Raw genomic sequence first — 19,805 nt, forward strand, 5'->3', positions numbered from 1 at the left:
ACTGTTATACAGGAGAATATCCCTGTTTGCAAGAAGTACACATTTACATGTTCAGGGGTGATGGGGCACCAGGTTGGCAACTTATTCTTGCGTGATACAGGAGAAAAATTCTTTGTACTGTATTTGCAACTCTTCTGTAAGTTTGCAATAATCTCACAATTTAAAAAATTTTAACTGTAAATGAAAACAAAAGCAACAAAGGCAACGTCATGCTAAATTACCAGATGAGTTCAGATTGTTATATACTGGCTTTGTGTCAATCAAGCCCCAACGGTCCTGCTTTAACTGGGGAACCATAAATGTTTCTGATGGGGAAGGGGCTCTGCTTAATCGGACCCATGCTGCAATGCTAGCAGGACACTCTGCCTCTGCCTGGGACTGTCTTCCAACCCCAAACGTCCAACCATCTATGGACACAGAGCATCATCAGTCCCTGGGCAGCCCAGGCAGTTCCAGACCATAAGCTACGAGAGAAGAGGCACTGGCCTACATCATTCACAGGAAGCGGTGTTCTGACTGGCCTGCTCCTCATGCACTGCTGTCAACGTGAAACAAGAGCTGAGCAAAGTGAAGAAACTAACTTCGAACGCAGAGAGCAGCAAGGGCAGCAGGACATACTCTCACCCCAAAATAACGATGGTAACTGTTACCATCTTGTATTTGCACAGAATTTCAATATTTGCAAGTTTCTTTCCATCTGTAATCTCACACAATCCATACAAAGGAAAGAAGCTACAGATGCCCAAAGCTCCCAGACTAAGTCGAATTCCTGTGACACAGCACACATACCACATAGAAGCTCCTCCTTGGTAGCCCTTGCGATATTCGTAACAATACAAAATGTGTGTGGTTATTTGATTAACATCTGTATCCCCCCTTGGATTGCAGAGTCCAGGAAAACAAGGGTTGAGTGTTTGCTCACAGATGGCCCGATGCCTCACAGGAGGCTGACACCAAAAATACTTGCTAAGTAATCACATGGACACACGGGTGGGTGGATAAGATGGGTGTGCGTAGGTCAGCAGGTAGACGGACAGTGGGTGGGGGAATGGGTGGGTGGCAGATGAGTAGGTGGATAAGGGGAGAGATGCATGGATGGATGGCGGGTGGTAGGCAGGTAGACGGTAGGTAGGTAGGTAGGTGGGTGGGTAGGTGGGTGGGCGGGTGGGTAGATGAGATGGTAGGTGTGTGTGTTGGGGGGGGGGGTTGGTAAGTGGATGGTGAGTGGGTGAATGCCTGACCTGGGTCTGGTCCGCCCCTCACCGCCCAGCCCGGTTCTACCTGCTGCTGCTGGGCCCGGAGGTCACCGATCTCCTTCTGGTCCTCCTCGTGGAGCCGCTTCATGTCCTCCCACGACTGCTGGAGCAGGTTACGTTCCCGTAGCAGCTGTCCATTCTCCCGCCTCAGCATGTCCACATCATCCTTCAGCTGGGTCTGGTCGCTCAGGAGCCGGCTGTGGAGCGTGCTGAAATCCCACACGGCACAGTGAGCCCAGCCAGCCTCCAACTCCCACCCGAGGCACCAGCACCCCCTCCAGGTCCTAGTACCCCCAACACTCCAGACAGGTCAGCAGCGTGCAGAGGCAGGCCAAAGCCTGCTGTCAGCCACATGCCAGAAAGACCCAAACTATTTTTTTAAGAGCCTGACACCACAGTGGCACACATGTGAAGGCCAAGGAAAGGAGATAAGCCCCTACCTGGCATGGACCTGGCACCTCCAAGTGCTGAGGCCTGGCAAATGTCAGCAGGTGGCCAGGCAAATGCCCTCAGAGGGGCACCAGGAGACCAAAGGGGAACATGCCCCATCTGCCTCTCCTGTGGCAGTAGAGCCCCAGCAGGGACCCAGAGGTCCACAGTGATCTGCCTGGCCTACTGTCTCGCACATTCGACCACTTTTCTACCAACCGTGCTTCTGAAGCTGGCAATGGATGGTATGGAAAACTGAGGCCCAAAGCCACAAATGCACGTGCTTAAGGCCCACCGCTTGCTATGTGGCAGAGGCAGGATGGGACCAGAACCCCAGGCTCCAGGTCCAGAACTGAAGACTGGTAAGAGGCAGCGGTTCCTTGAACGCTGGGAACCCTGGCCAGGCAGGCCCCACTCACTGGTAGAAGTCGGTCTCCTTGGCCACCTCCTCGCACCTCTTCAGGGCGTTGGTGTGCTGGTTCTGCAGGCTCTGCAGGTCTGACATGGCCCGCACACACTGTATCTTCAGCCTCTCGTAGTCCGGATTCAGCCTGTGGTAGGGCCTGGCCCAGACGGCAAACAGCCCAGTGAACACTGGCCCCGGGATCACAATGACAAGAATGTCTTTCCCTGGGAAGCCACGTCCTAGGTCACTCCAGCCCAGCAGTTCCCGAACACTGGTCTCCTGCATACCACCAACACCAATGCCCCCTCCGCCGCCCCCCAAGTGCCTGCTAAGCCCAGGTGTCCTGGCCGCAGCCAGACCAACAGAATCCGAATCCCCAGGACGGAGGGCCTTGATTGCTGAACTCCCTGCATGGGCCGGGAGAGCTGGGAAGGTGCTCCTGTGCTCTGGGAGCCCCCCGGAGGCCACACGCCAGGCCTGCACGCACAGGGGGCCCAGCAGTCCCTGGGATGAAGCTCCTCCTCTCCTTAGAGCGATGATTCTCAATCTTGGGTACATAACGAATAGACAAGGCCCAGACCAAGTACGTCAGCATCCCTGAGGGTAGGACTCAGACATGGGGACTTTTCAGCTCCCCAAGGGATTCCAACGTGCAGCCAAGATTGAGAAAAGTGGCCAGGACCAGGAGTCCCCAGACCTGCAGCACTGTAGTCACCTGGGAACTTGTTAGAAATGCAAATTCTCAGGCCAGCCCCCAACCTCCGAAATCGGACACTCAGGAGGGAGGGCGGAATGGCCAGCCATCTGTGCTCTAACAAGCCCTGCAGGTGACCCTGGTGCGAGCTCAAGCCTGGGAACCCCTGCCCTAGAGCAGGCATCAGAAACCTTTCCCTGTAAAGGGCCAATCTCTGGGCAGCCACTACTCTGCCTCGGTGGCATGAAAGAAAATGTGGACGGCACACACTCGCACACTGTCTTCACTTGCCCTGCCCTCGAGCTGTCTGTCTGAGAGACACATCCTCATAAAAGCGACCTCTAGGAGCAGGCTTTGAGCCCCGACATCACCCCAGAAAAATCCTCCCCAGGATGAGGCGCACACCCCCGATGCTCCTGAAGGAAAGCTTAAACCAGCCCTGCTGCTGCTCCCCTCGGAACCCCTGCCAGCACCTCCCCAACCCTTCCCTGGTATCCACCTCTCAATCCCAACAAAAGAAGTGGTCAAAGGTTTTCTTCAAAATAACAAAAAAGCCAGGTGGGACCAACCCTTTCTAAAACACACACGTGGCAGGAAACAACTAACGTGTTTACAAACCACGTAAAGATCCACTCAACAATGAAGAAGGCCGGGGTATCCAGGAGACAGCAGTGCCCTTGCCCGCGGACAGACCAGTCAAAGGCTCAGCAACAGGGTGACTGACTATCTCTATTAGGGCAGGGGCTGCACACAGCAGCAAACAGGGGACAGAGAGAGAAGCATATTGTCTCCAGGGCTGGAAGGCAGAGAGGCCTGGGAAAGGGCTGGTGACAAGGTCAGGGCCATCCAACCAACCAGGGAGGAGGCACCAAAGCGGGACCAGGAGCCTCCAGCTGCTGCCCAGACCACCCACCAAATGACCATCGGCAAGGCCAGTAGAAAGGCGGTGAGGCCGGTACACACACACGCGCGCGCACACACATGCAAACAAGAGCACACCAGTGCCAGGAGCCAAGTGTAGGATGGGCACACCCACGCACACTTCTCAATCCCCAAGTTGTGTGATTCAGGCCACAGACTCCGATTTTGAACTGGAGGAAGCATAACAAGCCTCCGCCCCGCTCCCCACGTCCAGGCCTACACGGGCGGGTGGCGGGAAGGACACTCGGGCAGGCAGCAGGGCTCTCAGGAGCTAAGGGTACGCCTCGGGGCAGGGGATGCCATGGCATCAGGGTGGTGACCCTGTCCATCGGGCCGGCGGGGGAGGGGCACGGTCGCCACCTCTTGTCGAAGGTGGTCCCGTGGGTGGCGAAGGCCAGGCGCTTCCGCAGCTCATTCCTCTCCCGGGTCATCAGCCGCAGCTGAGTGGAGAGGCTCTCCACCTTCTCATTCACTTGCCGGTCAGTGAGCAGCGGCGGTGGGGACGGCGCCTTCCCGGTGGTGCCTGCAGGAGGAAGGTGACAAAGAGAACTCGCGTTCACACGGCTCCCACCAGCAGCCAGGCGCTGTTCTGGGCTCTCAGCTTGCATCCGCTCCTCACGACCACCCTACCAGGTGGGTCCTGTTACATCCCCCTTTCCCAGAGGACACCGCCAAGTCAGAGTGTAAGAGGCACAGCTGGGACCAGAGCCCAGGCGGTCTGGCTCCAGCATCCACTACCTGGGCCCTGGCTGAGGACCCTGAGTGAGGTCCCCCTCTCTCCCTCCAACCTAGCTTTGGCACCTCCAGGATGGAACTGTTTTGGCCCTGATCTTTGCATCCTTGGCTGCTCTGCTAACACCAGCTGTCACCCACCCCTGGGCACAGAGAGGCCAGCCTGAGCAAGGTGGAAGGCACGGCCTGAAGAGGAAGACACAATTACAGCTTCCCAGAGAAGCTGGCAGAGGACAGAGGGAGCCAGCTCCAAAGCCGGGCCCAAGGGCCGTGTCCCGTCTTCCCCTGATCAGGGCTGGACACTCCACACAGTTCCCTCTTCCAAGCCGCCCGACTGCCTAAAGCACCTGCTCAACCAGCCCAGGTGTGCAGCTTGGAGGAGCTACAGGGAGAGCCGCCCATGGCCAAGGTAAGTGGGATGGGGTGCAGCTAAGTCCCAGGACCTCTGACTGCCCAGCCCACACCAGGCCCTCGTCACTTGTCCCCAGGACTAGACATGTCCTGAAGGGAATCGCATGCCTTATGCTATTACCAAGCAACAGTGGCCACCACCAGCACCTCTGACGAGATCCCAGTCTGCTCCTAGGAAGTATGCGCCTCACTCAAATGTCCCAGAAAAAGAGACAAATCCATGCTGCTTTTATAGTTAACTCCGTCCATGTGTTCCCCTGAGCCCTCTAACCCTCAGAGATCCTCAGTGGGGTCAGCGTAACCCACAGAAGTCATCCCAGTTTATGGATGTGATCCAGAGGCGGACTCACCCCAGGGACACAGTATCTGTCTCCCCAGTAGCCCTGTAACGTGTAAAAGGCAAGACGAATGTCTTCTGACTCTGTGTCATCCTGACCGCTGCCCCCCAGCAGACCACTGTTGGCTGATTTTCTTGTGCAAACCGAGCGTCCCCCAAGACAGGCACTCAGGTGTGGCCTTGCATCTTCCAGGAGTGGCAGGGAGGATGGAGAATTCGACACTGTGGGTGACAAGCTAGACCATGGTCTGAGGCAGGAGACTCGAGCTCCCAGCTCAGTGTTATCCAATGTCGGTATGCCAACCACTGAATCCAGTACCCCTCGAAACACATGTTATTTTAAAGCCAGCACCTCCGTAACAACCAGGATTCTTGTGCTCAGGCCAGACCTCTGCGGCCAAAATGTTCTTTAAGGTGAGGCCCAGGATCACCATTTCCCCCGAGCATCTCCCTCCCTCCATGGGTTCTAGTCCACAGCCTGAGAAGCCTTCCCTCGCCTTTCCCCAAAGACCCTGGATCCTTACCCCTGCCCCCCCAGGAGTTTTGGAAAACAGGCTGGTTACAGCTCTGTGCGGCTGTGTAACGTCTTCCTCTTTGGCAAATGAAGGCACTTCTATGAGCTCTAGTTCTACGACGGCCATCTGATTTGCACTAACTTAGCCGGCTGTCTGACATGTGGGGGCTTCCTCTGGACACGTGCCTGACGCCCCCTTCTGGAGAGGCCTACAACTAAAACTCGGCATCTAACCAGCCCCTGGGGGGGCCGGGGTGGGGGACATGATCTGTGGAGGACTGACAAACCCAAGACAGTGGCACGAACAGACCCAACAAGCACCCGGAAAAGAAGGATTTCAATGTAAACAGTCACAACCAACCACACAACAGCACACAACACAGATGCCCCAGGCTTTAATTTAACCTTCCCAACGATCCCAGAGGTGGTAAGAATATTATCATCTCCATTTTACAGGTGAGAAAGCTGAGGCGCAGCAAGCTTAAGGAATCAACTTAAACTTCCACAGACAGCAAGTGGTGCCCTGGACGAGAGCCCAGGCACCCGGATTCGGAGCACGTGCTCTCTGCGGCTGTGCCTTGCGGCCTCCCAAAGACAACCATGAGTGGCACTCACTCCATGCCTGGCGGTTTATGAGATGCTTTTCATACATTATCCCATTCCATCCCCTTAAGGAAGATACTGCTGCTATTCCCATTTTACAGATCAGCAAACAAAACCTTATCAAGCTTAAATAATGGGTCCAGGTCACCAAGCCAGTAAATGACAGCATGGCGTATGGAGTGCCTTCTGCCTGACCCCAGTGCCCGAGGCCTCAACCTAAAAGTTCTCAAATGGTTTGATTTTAGGGCCTCTTTACACTCTTAAAAATGACTGAGGACTCCAAAGAGCTTTTGCTTATAGGGGTTATATCTAACAATATCTACCAGATTAGAAATTAAAACTAAAAAGGTATTTTAAAATATTTACTAATTTTAAAATAACCAAACCCGTTACATATTCACATTAAGGCTTTTCATGAAAAATTAACTACACTCTCTACCGCAAAACAAAAAAACACAGCGAAAAGAATGGCATGGCTTTGCATCTGCGTAATGCTGTTTGACATAGGGCTTAATGAAGACAGCCAGAGTCTCACATCCGTGCAACATCACACACCGTGGATGGAACCTGTAAGAAACTCCACTCTACAGCAGAGTCTGTGTGAGGACGAGAGTGCAAAAAGCAAGTGTCATCTCAGGATCATTATGAAAACAGTTCTGACCTCACTGGCTCCATGAAAGGACCTCAGGGACACCAGACCATGCTTTGAGAATGACTTGACCTGCGGTCAAGTTCAGTAAGTATCAGAGAAACATCAGATCTCAATTTCAGAACTGAAAAGCACCACCAGGCCCAGCAATCTGCCTCCAGGGAGATAAAGAATTTCCACCCCATTTTAAAAATGAAGCAACAGAAAGATGTAGCCCTTTGCTTTTGCGGAGGCTGGAGAGAGAAGCAGCAGCAGGACAGAAGTAGGGGTCATCAGACCTGTCACCACATACAGCCACCGCCCCCTGTCTGTCTCCAGCAGGACGAGGCCACTGGCTCTGCAGCTGGTAGGACCTGGGGGCAGCCGATCACACACACAGGGACGTGAGCGCTGTCATTTGCTGAGCACAGCCTACGCGCTGGGCTCTGTGCTTAACGCACCTGGGTTCTCACTTCATTAATACCCACAGTACCCTCCTAGATACGTGCTGTGATCACCGAGTGAGAAACTGACGTCTAGCAAAACTGCACAGCTGGGAAACCGGAGGATACCCACGCAAATCCGGCTTCACCTCCAGACCCAGGGCCTCGTCCACTACCCTGCACGGCCTCCCGACGGGAGTGGCCTCCTGTTTCCCTTCCCCTGCCCCAAAGGCTTGAGCATACATGAAACACACAAAAAGTGAGGCCGTCCAGGCCTGTGAATCCATCACAGAGCAGGTTGACTTAGGGAAACTGCTGCCTGGATACCCCTGTCCTTTCACAATAAGGAGGGCGGAGGGCAGAGGAGGGCCGCAGGGGGCCTCAAGAAAAATCCCAAGATGTGCTAAGCCAGGAAGTTCCAAAACAACAGCAAGTGTTGCAGAAAACCCTCTCCATATCCATTCAATTAAACATAAAGTTTCACTTGCCTCTCAGGGTTGAATAACATTTTGAAGATGATGCAGTCCTTTCAAGAAAATGGTTGCCAGAATCCCCTAAATAGCTACCAAGATCGTCTGAACTCCTGCAGAGGGAGGGAGTTCACTGCTTCACAGCAAAGCCCATCTAATCTCTCCCCAGGTAATTATTCTATGTACTGAGTTAAAATCTGTATTTCTCCCACTGACCCTAGATCTACCTACCCACCCAAGACCATGAGGTAGGGACTTCCCTGGTGGTGCAGTGGTTGAGAATCCGCCTGCCGAAGCAGGGGACACAGGTTCAATCCCTGATCCCAGAACATCCCACAGGCCGCAGAGCAACTAAGCCCGTGCACCACAACTACTGAGCCTGTGAGCCACAACTACTGAGCCCATGTGCTGCAACTAGTGAAGCCCACGTGCCTAGAGCCCGTGCTCCACAATGAGAAGCCACCGCAATGAGAAGCCCACACACCGCAACGAAGAGTAGCCCCCGCTCACTGCAACTAGAGAAAGCCTGCAACTAGAGAAAGCCCGAGCGCAGCAACGAAGACCCGACGCAGCCCAAAAAAAAACAAACAAAAAAACAAAACAAAGGCCACAAGGTACAACTGTAATTCTTCTTCTAAACAACAGACATGCAAGTATTTGAAGACAACTGCCAAGTCCCTTTATCACTACCAGAAGACCTAAAGTAAAAAAAAGTGACAACACCAAATGCTGGCAAGGATGCAGAGAAACTGGAATTCTCAAACACTGCTGGTGGGAATATGAAATCATATAGCCACTGCAGAAAACACTTTGACAGTCTTTTATAAAGTTAAACATGCACTTACCATACTACCCAGTAATCCCACTCCTGGATATTTACACAAAAGAAATGAAAATTTACGTTCACACAAAAGCTAGCACACAACTGTTTATAGCAGCTGTTGAATGGATAAACGACAGTGTTATATTCATACAACGGAATGCTTCTCAGCAACCAAAAAGCACCATCATACAAACTACTGGTACACACGAGGGCAAGGGGAACAGGGACTCGCGAATGCACTATGCTGAGTGCAAGAAACCAGACTCAAAAGGCCACACGCCATATGTTTCCATTTACACGACATTTGGGAAAAGGCAAAACTACAGACGCAGAAGAGAGATCCGTGGTTGCCAGGGCCTGGGGGTGGAGGGAAGAAAGGCTGACTACAAAGTCACAGAAGGGAATTCTTCAGGGTGGAGGATTTGTTCTATACCTTAATTGTGGAAGTGGTTAAATAACCAATGTACTCATCAAACTATACACCAAAAAGGATAAATGTTACTGTACGTAATTCGTACCTCACGGAACATGACTTTTAAAAAAATCTGAAGTTAAAAAAAATAAAAAACAACAACACTGTGGTGCCCTAAACTGAAGTGACCCAGGACAGGTGCGACCAACGAAGAGGTGTGGCTTGTCACCCCCGACCAGCCACTGTGTTTACAGTAAACCTTTTCAAGAACAAGCAGAATCAAAACTAACGTCAAGTGAGTTGTCCACAGAAGCCTCAAATTCTATCTTTGTGCAGTTGTTCTTTGGGACTCAAATGCAAAACTGTCCACTCTCCCCCCACTTCACTCCTTCCCCTTCCCAAATCTGGAACCCACTTGAAAAGAAGGCAGGGGAGTTCCCTGGCGGTCTAGTGGTTAGGATTCGGCACTTTCACTGCTGTGGCCTGGGTTCAATCCCTGGTCGGGGAACTGAAATCCCACAAGCCATGCAGCACAGCCATAAATAAATAAATAAACTAATTAATTAATTAGTTAATAAAAAGGAAAACTTAAGAGAGGAAAGATTTTCTTTTTTTCATTTTTATGTTCAGGATGGGATTCCGGGGTTAAGGGATTTGGACTGGACTAAAATGGCCCCAAAACGAGTGCTGGAAGATGCCAGGAGAGCCGGCACAGGCCCTGGAGTTTGGACAGAGCTCTCACTCCTCTGGGCCTTGGTGTAAGAAGAAAACTGCAGTCAAGGGGAGCAGAGCCCCTTCGCCATCACGAGTCCTGGCTCCTCCTCCCGGACACCCTGGCCGATGCAAGTGCAGCCTTCTCTGTAGACCACTGAGGCTCAGCCAGAGCCCGGCAGCTCGGTAGTCTTCTTGGCTGTAAGGCCCTTTGTCCTTAGCCCCCTTGTCACACCACACTCCAGCTGACCCTGAAGGCCACTCCCCCACCAAATCTTATTTACAGCTAGAGAGGTCACAGCTCTGCTTCAGAGCCCTGTGGGCCTGTGGTACCAGAGGCCAAGGAGAAAATGGGCACTGGCCCAAAGTGGTCAGGTGGGTGGAGCAGGGACGCCCAGGTAAACTTCCTGGCCTCCTCCAGGCCCTGGCTGTCAGGAGAGAAGCAAAACAGCAGACCATGGTCATCACAGGCCACAGCAAGCAAAACCAAGCCATCCTCACCTCCAGCCCAGAAGAGCGAGAGCCGTCGGGGAGAGACACAATCCCACGTCCTGAAGCAGCGCTTCCAAAAGCACCTTAGCTTCACTGGAGACCTTGTTAGAAATGCACAGGTCAGGCCCCACCCAGACCTACCGAATCAGGAATCCTGGGGGAGAAGCCAGCACTCCCCTCCAGGTGAGTCTGATGCCTGATAAAGTTTGAGAACCTCTGGTCTGGACCAAAGTCGCACTGTCTGGCCAGAGTGGCTTATCAATCCCTTGTTTTTTCGGCTGTCCAATACCCACTACATTTGAAAGCATCGCCCATTGATGCCCAGGGGATGCCCTACTTGGTCAGCACAGGACTGCAGCGGGGCTCCTCCTGGACTTGGACTGGAAGGAGGTTAGACTCCAGCGCAGCAGCTGCAGCCTTGCCCAGCTCCCAAATCTCCTTCCAGATAAGCTACTTGCTCTCGAATCCTTGACTCAGGGTCAGTTTGCCGAAACCCAAACCAAGACAGGTGACGATGGCCTGTTGCTTCCAGGCTGCTCCTACATCCAGAGCGCCATTCCTGGAAGACCCCACTCGAGGGCCACCTCCTCCCTGAAGCTTCCTGTGACACCCCTCGTTAGAAAGAGCTGCTCCTTCCCCTCTGTCTCCTTGTTTTACAAAAGGCAAAACGGCCAGTCGTTTCTCTCTCTGGTGCTCTGGTCTGAATGTTGGTGTACCCCACCAAATTCCTATGTTGAGGTCCTACCCCCCCACCCCGTGTGGAATTAGGAGGTGGGGCCTCTGGGAGGTGATCAGGTCATGAAGGTGGAGCCCACGTGAATGGGATCAGTGGCCTTCTAACAGGGACCCTAGAGAGTTCTTCCCCCTCCTGCCATGTGAGGTTACAACGGGAAGGCACCATCTATGAACCAGGAAGCGGGCCCCCCAAGACACCGACGCTGCCTTGATCTTGGAATTCCAAGCTTCCAGAACTGTGAGAAATAAATGTGTGTTGTTTCTGAACTGCCAAATCTGTGGTGTTCTGTGACAGCAGCCTGGACAGACTAAGACACCTGGTTAGCCTGCAAGGCCTGGAGCCAGGCCCCCTGTGATCTCTCTGAGTGCCGAGCACGGGCTCCAAGAGGACAAGGTGCTCCCGTCCATCTGATGCACTGAGAGAAAACAGGCCCCGGATCCAAAAGGATCAGAGAAGGAAGGGTCAGAGGGCAAGGGGTCAGGGTGCAGCCTTGCCTCCATGCTCATTCACCCCACCATCCTCTATCAACTAGAAGCTGCACTTTCAAGGAATCTTTGCTGGGATAGGAAGGAAGCCCTCCAGATCCTTCTGCTAACAAAACCAGATCTCTCTCCTTAATAAGAAAGCTCTCCTGTTACTTCAATCTGCATGAAATTTAAGGCTCATTTTATAAATGCTGCCCAAGAATGTCTCCTCTTTTTAAAACTTCCCCAGTTATCCAAGTTGAGAAAAAAAAAAGGTACCTGAGCAATTAGATCAGGATGAACGGGGGAGGAAAAAAACATCGATTGCCTGAAATGAGTGTGCACCCCCTGGGCAGATCCATGGGGCCTACCCACAGGCAGGTTACTCAAATAACAGGCCACATGGGGTGGGGGGAAGCCTCAAAGAAGCCACACGTGCTTGGCTGATGAAAATTGCCTGGAAAGACACAGCAAACTTTAAGGCTGTTGGTCTGTTGTTAGGAGGGTCAAGCTGAAAAGGTGAAATGAGCGGACCACCTGAGGACCTAATGCCAGCCGGGAAGAGGGGAGGGGCAACCAGGTACCAGCTGTTGCAGAGAAAATACCATACCCAAGGCTCCACCTACCAATTTTCTCTTATGCTAAATATAACTTGCTGTTCTTTGCCCAAACGTTCTTGGTCAGGGACACATAAGTGGGAAAGTGGAGGTGATGTTTTTATTATAAGACCTTGCCTTTCCTTAGGTTCATGGAGAAAGACCTAACAAACAGAAACAGCCGGTCTCCATCTGACTCACCAGCCCCCCGGTCGGGGGGTGTGCCCGAGATGGCCAGGAAAAGAAGTGTTCTGCCCGCGACTAGGTGAGGCTGAGCCAGGAGGGATTCCTCCAGGAGGTGCTGCAGTGGGCCATGGGTGACCCTCCATTCATTCCACTCCAAGGGGCTGGTCCAAGCCAGCCACAGACACTCCAGTGCTTTTGCCGGGGACTAGGTTAGGTCAACTCATCTCCAACCAGGAAGGCTGTTAAAATGGATGCTGAGCCCCATCCTCAGAGCTTCTGGAGCCTGGAATCCTACATTTCTATCAAGAACCTGGGTGCTGCTGGTCCAGGGACCGCACTGCATGAGCCATGGTTTGGGCACAGACAAGTGACAGGGGACTGTGCTGAGGACCTGCTGGGGAAGGCTTCTTTGCTCATCAGGAGACACGAGAGGAGACAGCCTCCTTCACCCTCTGGACCATTTGTGATGATGGAGATGTTCTTTTATCTGATCTGTCCAATATGGTAGCCACTAGCCACAGGTGCTACAGAACCGTGGTCCCCAACCTTTTTGGCACCAGGGACCGGCTTAGTGGAGGACAATTTTTCCACGGACTGGTGGCCGCAGGGGGCGGGAGATGGTTTCGGGGATGATTCAATCTCATTACATTTATTGTGCACTTTATTTCTATTATTATTACACTGTAATATATAACGAAGTAATTATACAACTCACCATAATGCAGAATTAGTGGTAGCCCTGAACCTGTTTTCACTTGCCACTCACTGAGAGGTTTTTTTGTTTTGTTTATTTATTTATGGCTGTGTTGGGTGTTTGTTGCTGTGCGTGGGCTTTCTCTAGTTGCGGCGAGCGGGGGCTACTCTTCGTTGTGGTGCGCGGGCTTCTCACTGCAGTGGCTTCTCTTGTTGCGGAGCATGGGTTCTAGGTGCGCAGGTTTCAGTAGTTGTGTTGCACAGACTAGGTAGTTGTGGCACACGGGCTTAGTTGCTCTGAGGCATGTGGGATCTTCCCGGACCAGGGCTCGAACCCCTGTACCCTGCACTGGCAGGCAGATTCTTAACCACTGCGCCACCAGGGAAGACCCACTGATAGGGTTTTATTTTTTTATTTTTATTTATTTATTTTTTTTGCGATACGCGGGCCTCTCACCGTTGTGGCCTCTCTCGCTGTGGAGCACGGGCTCCAGACGCGCAGGCTCAGCGGCCATGGTTCACGGGCCCAGCCGCTCCACGGCATGTGGGATCTTCCCGGACCGGGGCATGAACCCGTGTCCCCTGCATCGGCAGGTGGACTCTCAACCACTGCGCCACCAGGGAAGCCCTAGGGTTTTGATATGAGTCTGCAAGCAATTGATTTATTATGGTCTCTGTGCAGTCAAACCTGTCTGCTAACGATAATCTGTATTTGCAGCCGCTCCCCAGCACTAGCATCACCACCTCAGCTCCACCTCAGATCATCAGGCATTAGATTCTCATAAGGAGCGCACAACCTAGATCCCGCACATGCGCAGTTCACAGTAGGGTTCGCGCTCCTATGAGAATCTAATGCCACCGCTGATCTGACAGAAGACGCAGCTCAGGCGGTAATGCAAGCAATGGGGAGTAGCTGTAAATACAGATGAAGCTTCACTTGCCCACTGCTCACCTCCTGCTGTGTGGCCCGGTTCCTAACAGGCCGCGGACTGGTACTGGTCCATGGCCTGGGTGTTGGGGACCCCTGCTACAGAACACTTGAAATGTGGCTAGTGTAACTACTGAAACTAGTGATTTAAATTTTATTTCACGTTAATTCACTGGAATTTAAATAGCCACGTGTGGCTAGAGGCTCCCACCACGAACACTGCAGCCCTGGACACTGTCAGGTCTAGATGTGATGGCTGACCCCTGCCACCAGCCCAAGGGAAGACACCACACAGCGGGCCGCAAAGCCACACCCGATGTACTCAGCCCACCCTCAGCACAGTTACCATGTGAGATCACACATTCCTCTGCTGTCTAAGGCAGTATGAGTAGGTATTCCCTACTGCTGCAGCCAAAGGCCTTCTGGCCAATACAGCCACGGGGACATTCAAGTCAGCCTGCAGAAAAATGGGGCTACTCACCCCAAGGTCAACGTCAACTCTACACAGAAAAGCAAGAGAAGGAAAACTTGGCTACCGGTGAACTGGAGAGGTTTTGACCTGAAGGGATGCAACCAGGTCTTTGAGCATCCAAGATAGGGGCCCAGACAGTGAAGTACAGTAGAGCTCTGCTCGCAGCCTGCCTGCCAACAAGTATCCGGGGACACTGGTGACCCCTCCATCCCAAGGGCCAAAGCGTGGGTCACTGACACGATGCTCTTCCAAAGTATATGAAGGTCCAGCTGCACAAAAAAATACCTTCTTACTCAGGCCTGAAATTCCACCATTAACAATACTTGCTGTGGTTTAAACAATTATCTTTCTCTAGAATCTCCTTTTAAAATGCAAATGCTCCTAGGAAAGGTAACACTTTAAGCCTTGAAGGGTCAATGTGAATGAGTTCGTCAGATATCAGATCATTGTACCTCGCTCCCAAGCGGAATATGGAGCCGGAAAAGGGTGAGGCCAAGACAGGTAGGTGCCCTCAGAGCTCAGCCAGCTCCGTTTTACAAAACCCCACATTACCGTTCCACACAGCCTAACTGCCTGCCCGGCCCATGCACTTCCTGAAAGCCAGCCCCGTGTCAAAATCCCAGCAGCCCCATCATTCAATCCCTGTGTCTCACCAACCCAAGCAGGCAGGACAAAGTGAACTGTGGTCCCAGCAGAGTCCTCCCTGAACCCTGGACGGGACGAGGGGACCTGTGAGGGGCTGAATTGTGCCCCACAAAACAGACGATGAAGTCCTAATCCCCAGTAAATGTGAACGTGACCTTATTTGGAAATTTGGTCTTTAGAGATGATCAAGTTAAGATGAGGTCATACTGGAGTAGGGCGGGCCCCTAAACCAATGTGAATGGTGCCCTGTTTAAAAAAGGAAATTTGGAGACACACACAGAGAGAACACCATGTGAAAATGAAGGCAAAGACTGGGGTGATGCATTTACAAGCCAAGGAACATCAGAGATTGCCGGCACACAACCAGAAGGAGAAGAGGCCTGGAAAAGACCGGTTCCTGGTTGCCTTCAGGGCACAATGATCTTAGACTCTGGCCTCCAGAATTGTGAGAGAATAAATCTCTATTGCGTTAAGTCACTCAGTTTATGGCACTTTGCTAGGGCAGCCCTAGAAAACAAATACAGTGCCCCCTACTGGTACCCCTCTCACCACTCTGACCTCACTTACTGTATCTACTCATCTGACTGTCTCCCCAGGAGACCCTAAGATCCATGAGCACAGGGACCAGGTCTGCCTATTCACCGCTATATCGCAAGCCCACTTCTGGCCCCCTGGAGGTGTTCCGTATGAGTCAACTTAACACATAAGAGGCCTGCCCCGGGCAGGTTCTAGAAGCTCAGCCACGAGACTTACCTTCTCTGAGTGTCCATTTCCCCATCTGTCTACTGGAAGAAACAGAAAGAATTGGACCAGATGACCTCTGGGAGCCCTTCCAACTCAAAAACTCCAGGACTCACCACACCACTGAAGGTGTACCCATCCATCAAGGTCAAACCAGGACACAGAGCTACACTAGGGCATTAAATAGAGGGCATGTGACACAGAAGATGGGCCACAGAGGCGCGGGAAGACTGGGAGACTATGACAACCTTCCTCTGGGACGTCTTCAGTGAAGTGACAGCAGGGCCAGCCTACCTCTATGGGCTCCTGGGACCCACATCCAGAGACACACCGAATTCGGCATGGACTGGCCACTCCTGCGCCCAAGACAACACTCCCAGTGGGCCAGTCCTGCTCACAAACAACAGCCCCCAAAGGGGCCAGTCTCTTGGATAGTGGTCACTGTGTACTACGAGGCCTGGGGGTCGGAGGCAAAGGGCTCTCTGAGAAGCGCTGTGCCCTGACAAAGTGAAAACATGGTGACACAGGTGCCTCTGTGTCATGCACCTCCCTCCTAACACCAGGAACAGCGTTCTGCCCTCCTCCATTAAGAGGACGTGCTTATGAGAGGAAATGTGAATGGAACCAACAGAAGATGACTCCATGAATGATCTGACAGGTGTGGGCCAACTTTCCCACCCCATGCACCCAGCGCCACCCCAGCTCATAACCAGACCCCCGACCGGCCGGTGTCCTCCAGGAAGGAGGGGTGCCCAGGAAGGTGGTACTCACCCACACTGCTGAGGGAGCTGCTGCTCTCCGAGTCTGAGGGCATGATGGACAAGACACTGTACGTGGAGCCTGGAGACAGAAAGAGAGGCCATTTGTTAGTAACCCAAAGGGATTTCTCATCTTATGCCCCAAACCACTGTCAGACCACATGACTTCAGTCGGCGCCAGGCTGGGAAGCAGCACCACCTGGGGTACCAGACATCAGAACCACAGGCTGGGCAGGGGAGGTGCTGTCAGCAGGGCCTAGTCTTTGGTGCTTCCGCCTCACCTTCGGGCCCCCCCTCCGACTGATCTACGCACGGGCAGAGGGGAGCTTGGAGTCAGCCAGCTGGCTTCTTATTGGGACATCTGGGGAAGGGCTCAGCAAGGGAGCAACATGCCCCAGGGCAACAAGGGGTCTGGGGATTTCCTACAGATTTGTATCAGTGTGATTCTGGCTTCCATATAGAGGGTAACAGAGCCGAAGTTAAACATCCGTGAACTCTTCGTTCCTTGTGCCTAGCTGTTCTGCTCTTAGGTTCTTACTGTATTCAAGCTCAGTCCTTAATAATTTAGTCAGTGGCTGCTCCCTTATTAAAAGTTACTGATAGAATTATAAGCAATCACACTGTCACCAAAGCTAGGGAGTAACATGTTTTGTTTTTTGTTTTTAAATATTTATTTATTTATTCATTTTTGGCTGCGTTGGGTCTTCATTGCTGTGTGCAGGCTTTCTCTAGTTGCAGCGAGTGGGGGCTACTCTTCGTTATGGTGTGTGGGCTTCTCATTGCGGTGGCTTCTCTTGTTGCAGAGCACGGGCTCTAGGCGCGCGGGCTCCAGTAGTAATGGCGCGCGGGCTTTGTTGCTCCGTGGCATGTGGGATCTTCCCGGACCAGGGATCAAACCCGTGTTCCCTGCATTGGCAGGAGGATTCTTAACCACTGCGCCACCAGGGAAGCCCCATGTTTCGTTTTGTTTTGTTTTGGGGGGGGGAGGTGTTGACACTTGTTATTAACTCCTGGTGGCAGCCACACAACCACCACGGTTTGGTTTGCATTCAAATATCTTCAAAGCCAGGATGTTTCCTGCCCGGCATCAGGAAAAACCTCTGGGTCAAGAAACCCAGCTCTGAGTGCAGTTCTCGTCCACGTGCGAGTAGCTGGCCAGTGGCCTCAGTTTTCTGGATCCCTGTTTCTCAGTCTGTAACATGAAGGGGTTCAACCAGATGGCTCACAAGGTCCTTTCCCCTGTCCCATTTCAGAGATTACATTTTCCATGATTAATGGAAACAAAGCTGTGCTTTGCTTATCAAGACTACAGATGACACAAAAGTTAAGAGGGCAGGCGAACCCCAACCCAGAGGCTGAATGGGAGTCGAAAAAAGCACAACATGCAGAGATGGTGGGTCAAATAAAACAAGACAATGGGAAGAAGGCAATGTTTTGCTCTTAGAACCGAAAGAACTGTACAATGATGGTGTGTGTGTACTGGGCAGAGTGAGTGAGCCGGAGATGAGATTTTTGCAATAAAGCCTTTGAATGAGACTTCGGGCTTTGGTGTCAGAAAGCAGCCGAGAACTAATGAGACCTTGGGCTCCAGGATCAGAAATGCGGGGTCAAATTTAAGGGGTTCTCTCCGATGTCAACTCTTGACTAGCTACCCTACACCTGCACACCCTCAGAAGGAAAAAAAGAAAGAAAAGAGATAAAGAGATGGGGTAAGCAGGGGAGAGGGAGAGGAGGAGGGAAACTCATGGACGGGGGGAGGGAGCAGTGCACCAGGGGGCAGGGGAGACCCCGAAGGGAAGGGGAAGGTGTCGGGGGAAAGATGAAGACCACACAGAGGTGAGGGAAACACACAGCCCTGGCATAAGAGTCGGCATGCAGGGGAGCTAGCTGGTGTACCCACCAGACAGGCAGAGAGATGAAAGGTGAGAGGAGAAAAAAGAAAACCAGAAAAAGGGACTTTGGTAATGGCAAGAAGTGGGACAGTGGCCAGGAACGGCCAGTGGCCTCATTATCACATTTTCCAAGAACCTCTGGGTGTCTGGCGTGGATGGAAGAGGAAGGCTCGGGGAGTGGGCAGGACCGTCCAAAGGGATGCAACTTGTTCGACTGGCCTACGGCAGCAGCCCTGACACAGCTGGTGGGTGCAGGTCAGGAAGGGGGCCTAACGGTCAGTGCTGCCTTGGTCTGAGAAGACCTGGGTGGCAGGGGGCTCCCACGACATATGCATTCACTCCACACACACCTGGCAGAGATATCAGAGGTGGCACCTGCACATCACCTGAAAGGAGACGGAACCAGAAAACCCCGTGCAGCCCTGAAAGTCCTTGATCCTACTAAAAAATAAGTAAGCAGTGTTCAGTGAGATATCGCCTGTATTTAAGTTCAATCCACGCTACTCATCTTGCTGCCCCTTCCACATCTCTGCGTTTTTGTCTCAACCATGAGCATCACAAACTTCTCAAAGCATCTCTCTTCCCATATCATGAACATTAAGCACTGCATAAAGATCCATGAAATAAAGTCAGGTGCAATTCAGCCAATCCATCGGTATCTCCAAAACACAAGAATGTAACACAATGCCTATGTTCTAAACTCAACAGCCATTTTCTTAATAATTTTTCATTGTTGTTATGTGAGGGCAAGGAAGGCTAGCCGGCTGGTGTGTCGGTGGATTGTTTTTGAAAGCGGGCACAAATACACTGTCCCACTCACACCTCTGAGATGTGAGCTCAGCCCAGCCCTGCTGGCGACACCACAGCCAGCACTCTGGCGGATGCTCCCTGCACAACGCCTCGCCCCTTTCTCGCTACTGGCATCAGCAGCGCCCCATCTTCCAGTAAACCGCCCCTCCCCCTCAAATCATCTCTCCCCTCCCCCGCTGGCAAGTTTCCACTGTTAATTAAACTTGGCAGACACCCTTCTCTCTCTCCTCCCACCTCCCCCCTGGCTGGGAGGAGTCAACTGGCCAACTGACACGCGCTGGTCCCCTTCCCTGTCCCCCACATCCTGACAGGGCTCTGGGCCTGACCCGGGGGCGGTGTGACATCTCTATCGGCATCTCTGGGCATCACCTCCCCCGAGTCGGCTGGCAGGGCTCCTGGGAGCCAGAGGGGGGAAGCGGTGCCAGGGAACGGTTAAAATTGGACAAGGCCCAGTTTCTACGATGTTCCCAGGGCCTCAGACGTCATTCAGGGGAAAAAAAAGCCCCGAAGACGACGCTGTCTTGGTTATGCTTTGTCTCTGCAGCTATTGTTGTCTTAAAAAGCCTGTGTGGTCAGGACTGTCGGGAAAAGGCAAAAGGAGT

General features: G+C 52.6%; 1 protein-coding gene across 9 annotated transcripts in view; it reads right to left on the reverse strand.

Annotated features, from left to right (window-relative positions):
- DLG5 (discs large MAGUK scaffold protein 5) overlaps positions 1-19,805 on the reverse strand; it is a 189,964-nt gene that overhangs the window by 127,410 nt on the left and 42,749 nt on the right. For all 9 annotated transcript variants that reach the window (XM_089897745.1, XM_089897748.1, XM_089897749.1 and 6 more), the window contains exons 2-5: positions 16,515-16,583; positions 4,067-4,229; positions 2,105-2,248; positions 1,282-1,465 (exon numbers count right to left, since the gene is read on the reverse strand). In XM_089897745.1, coding sequence (XP_089753871.1) covers positions 1,282-1,465; positions 2,105-2,248; positions 4,067-4,229; positions 16,515-16,583 — 560 coding nt within the window. The remainder of the gene's footprint in view (positions 1-1,281; positions 1,466-2,104; positions 2,249-4,066; positions 4,230-16,514; positions 16,584-19,805) is intronic.

This window comes from Delphinapterus leucas, chromosome 16 (genome assembly GCF_059928025.1).
Source record: "Delphinapterus leucas isolate spDelLeu-1000000601 "Yukka" chromosome 16, BTC_Dleu_Yukka2, whole genome shotgun sequence".
In the NCBI taxonomy this organism is placed as follows: Eukaryota; Metazoa; Chordata; class Mammalia; order Artiodactyla; family Monodontidae; genus Delphinapterus; species Delphinapterus leucas.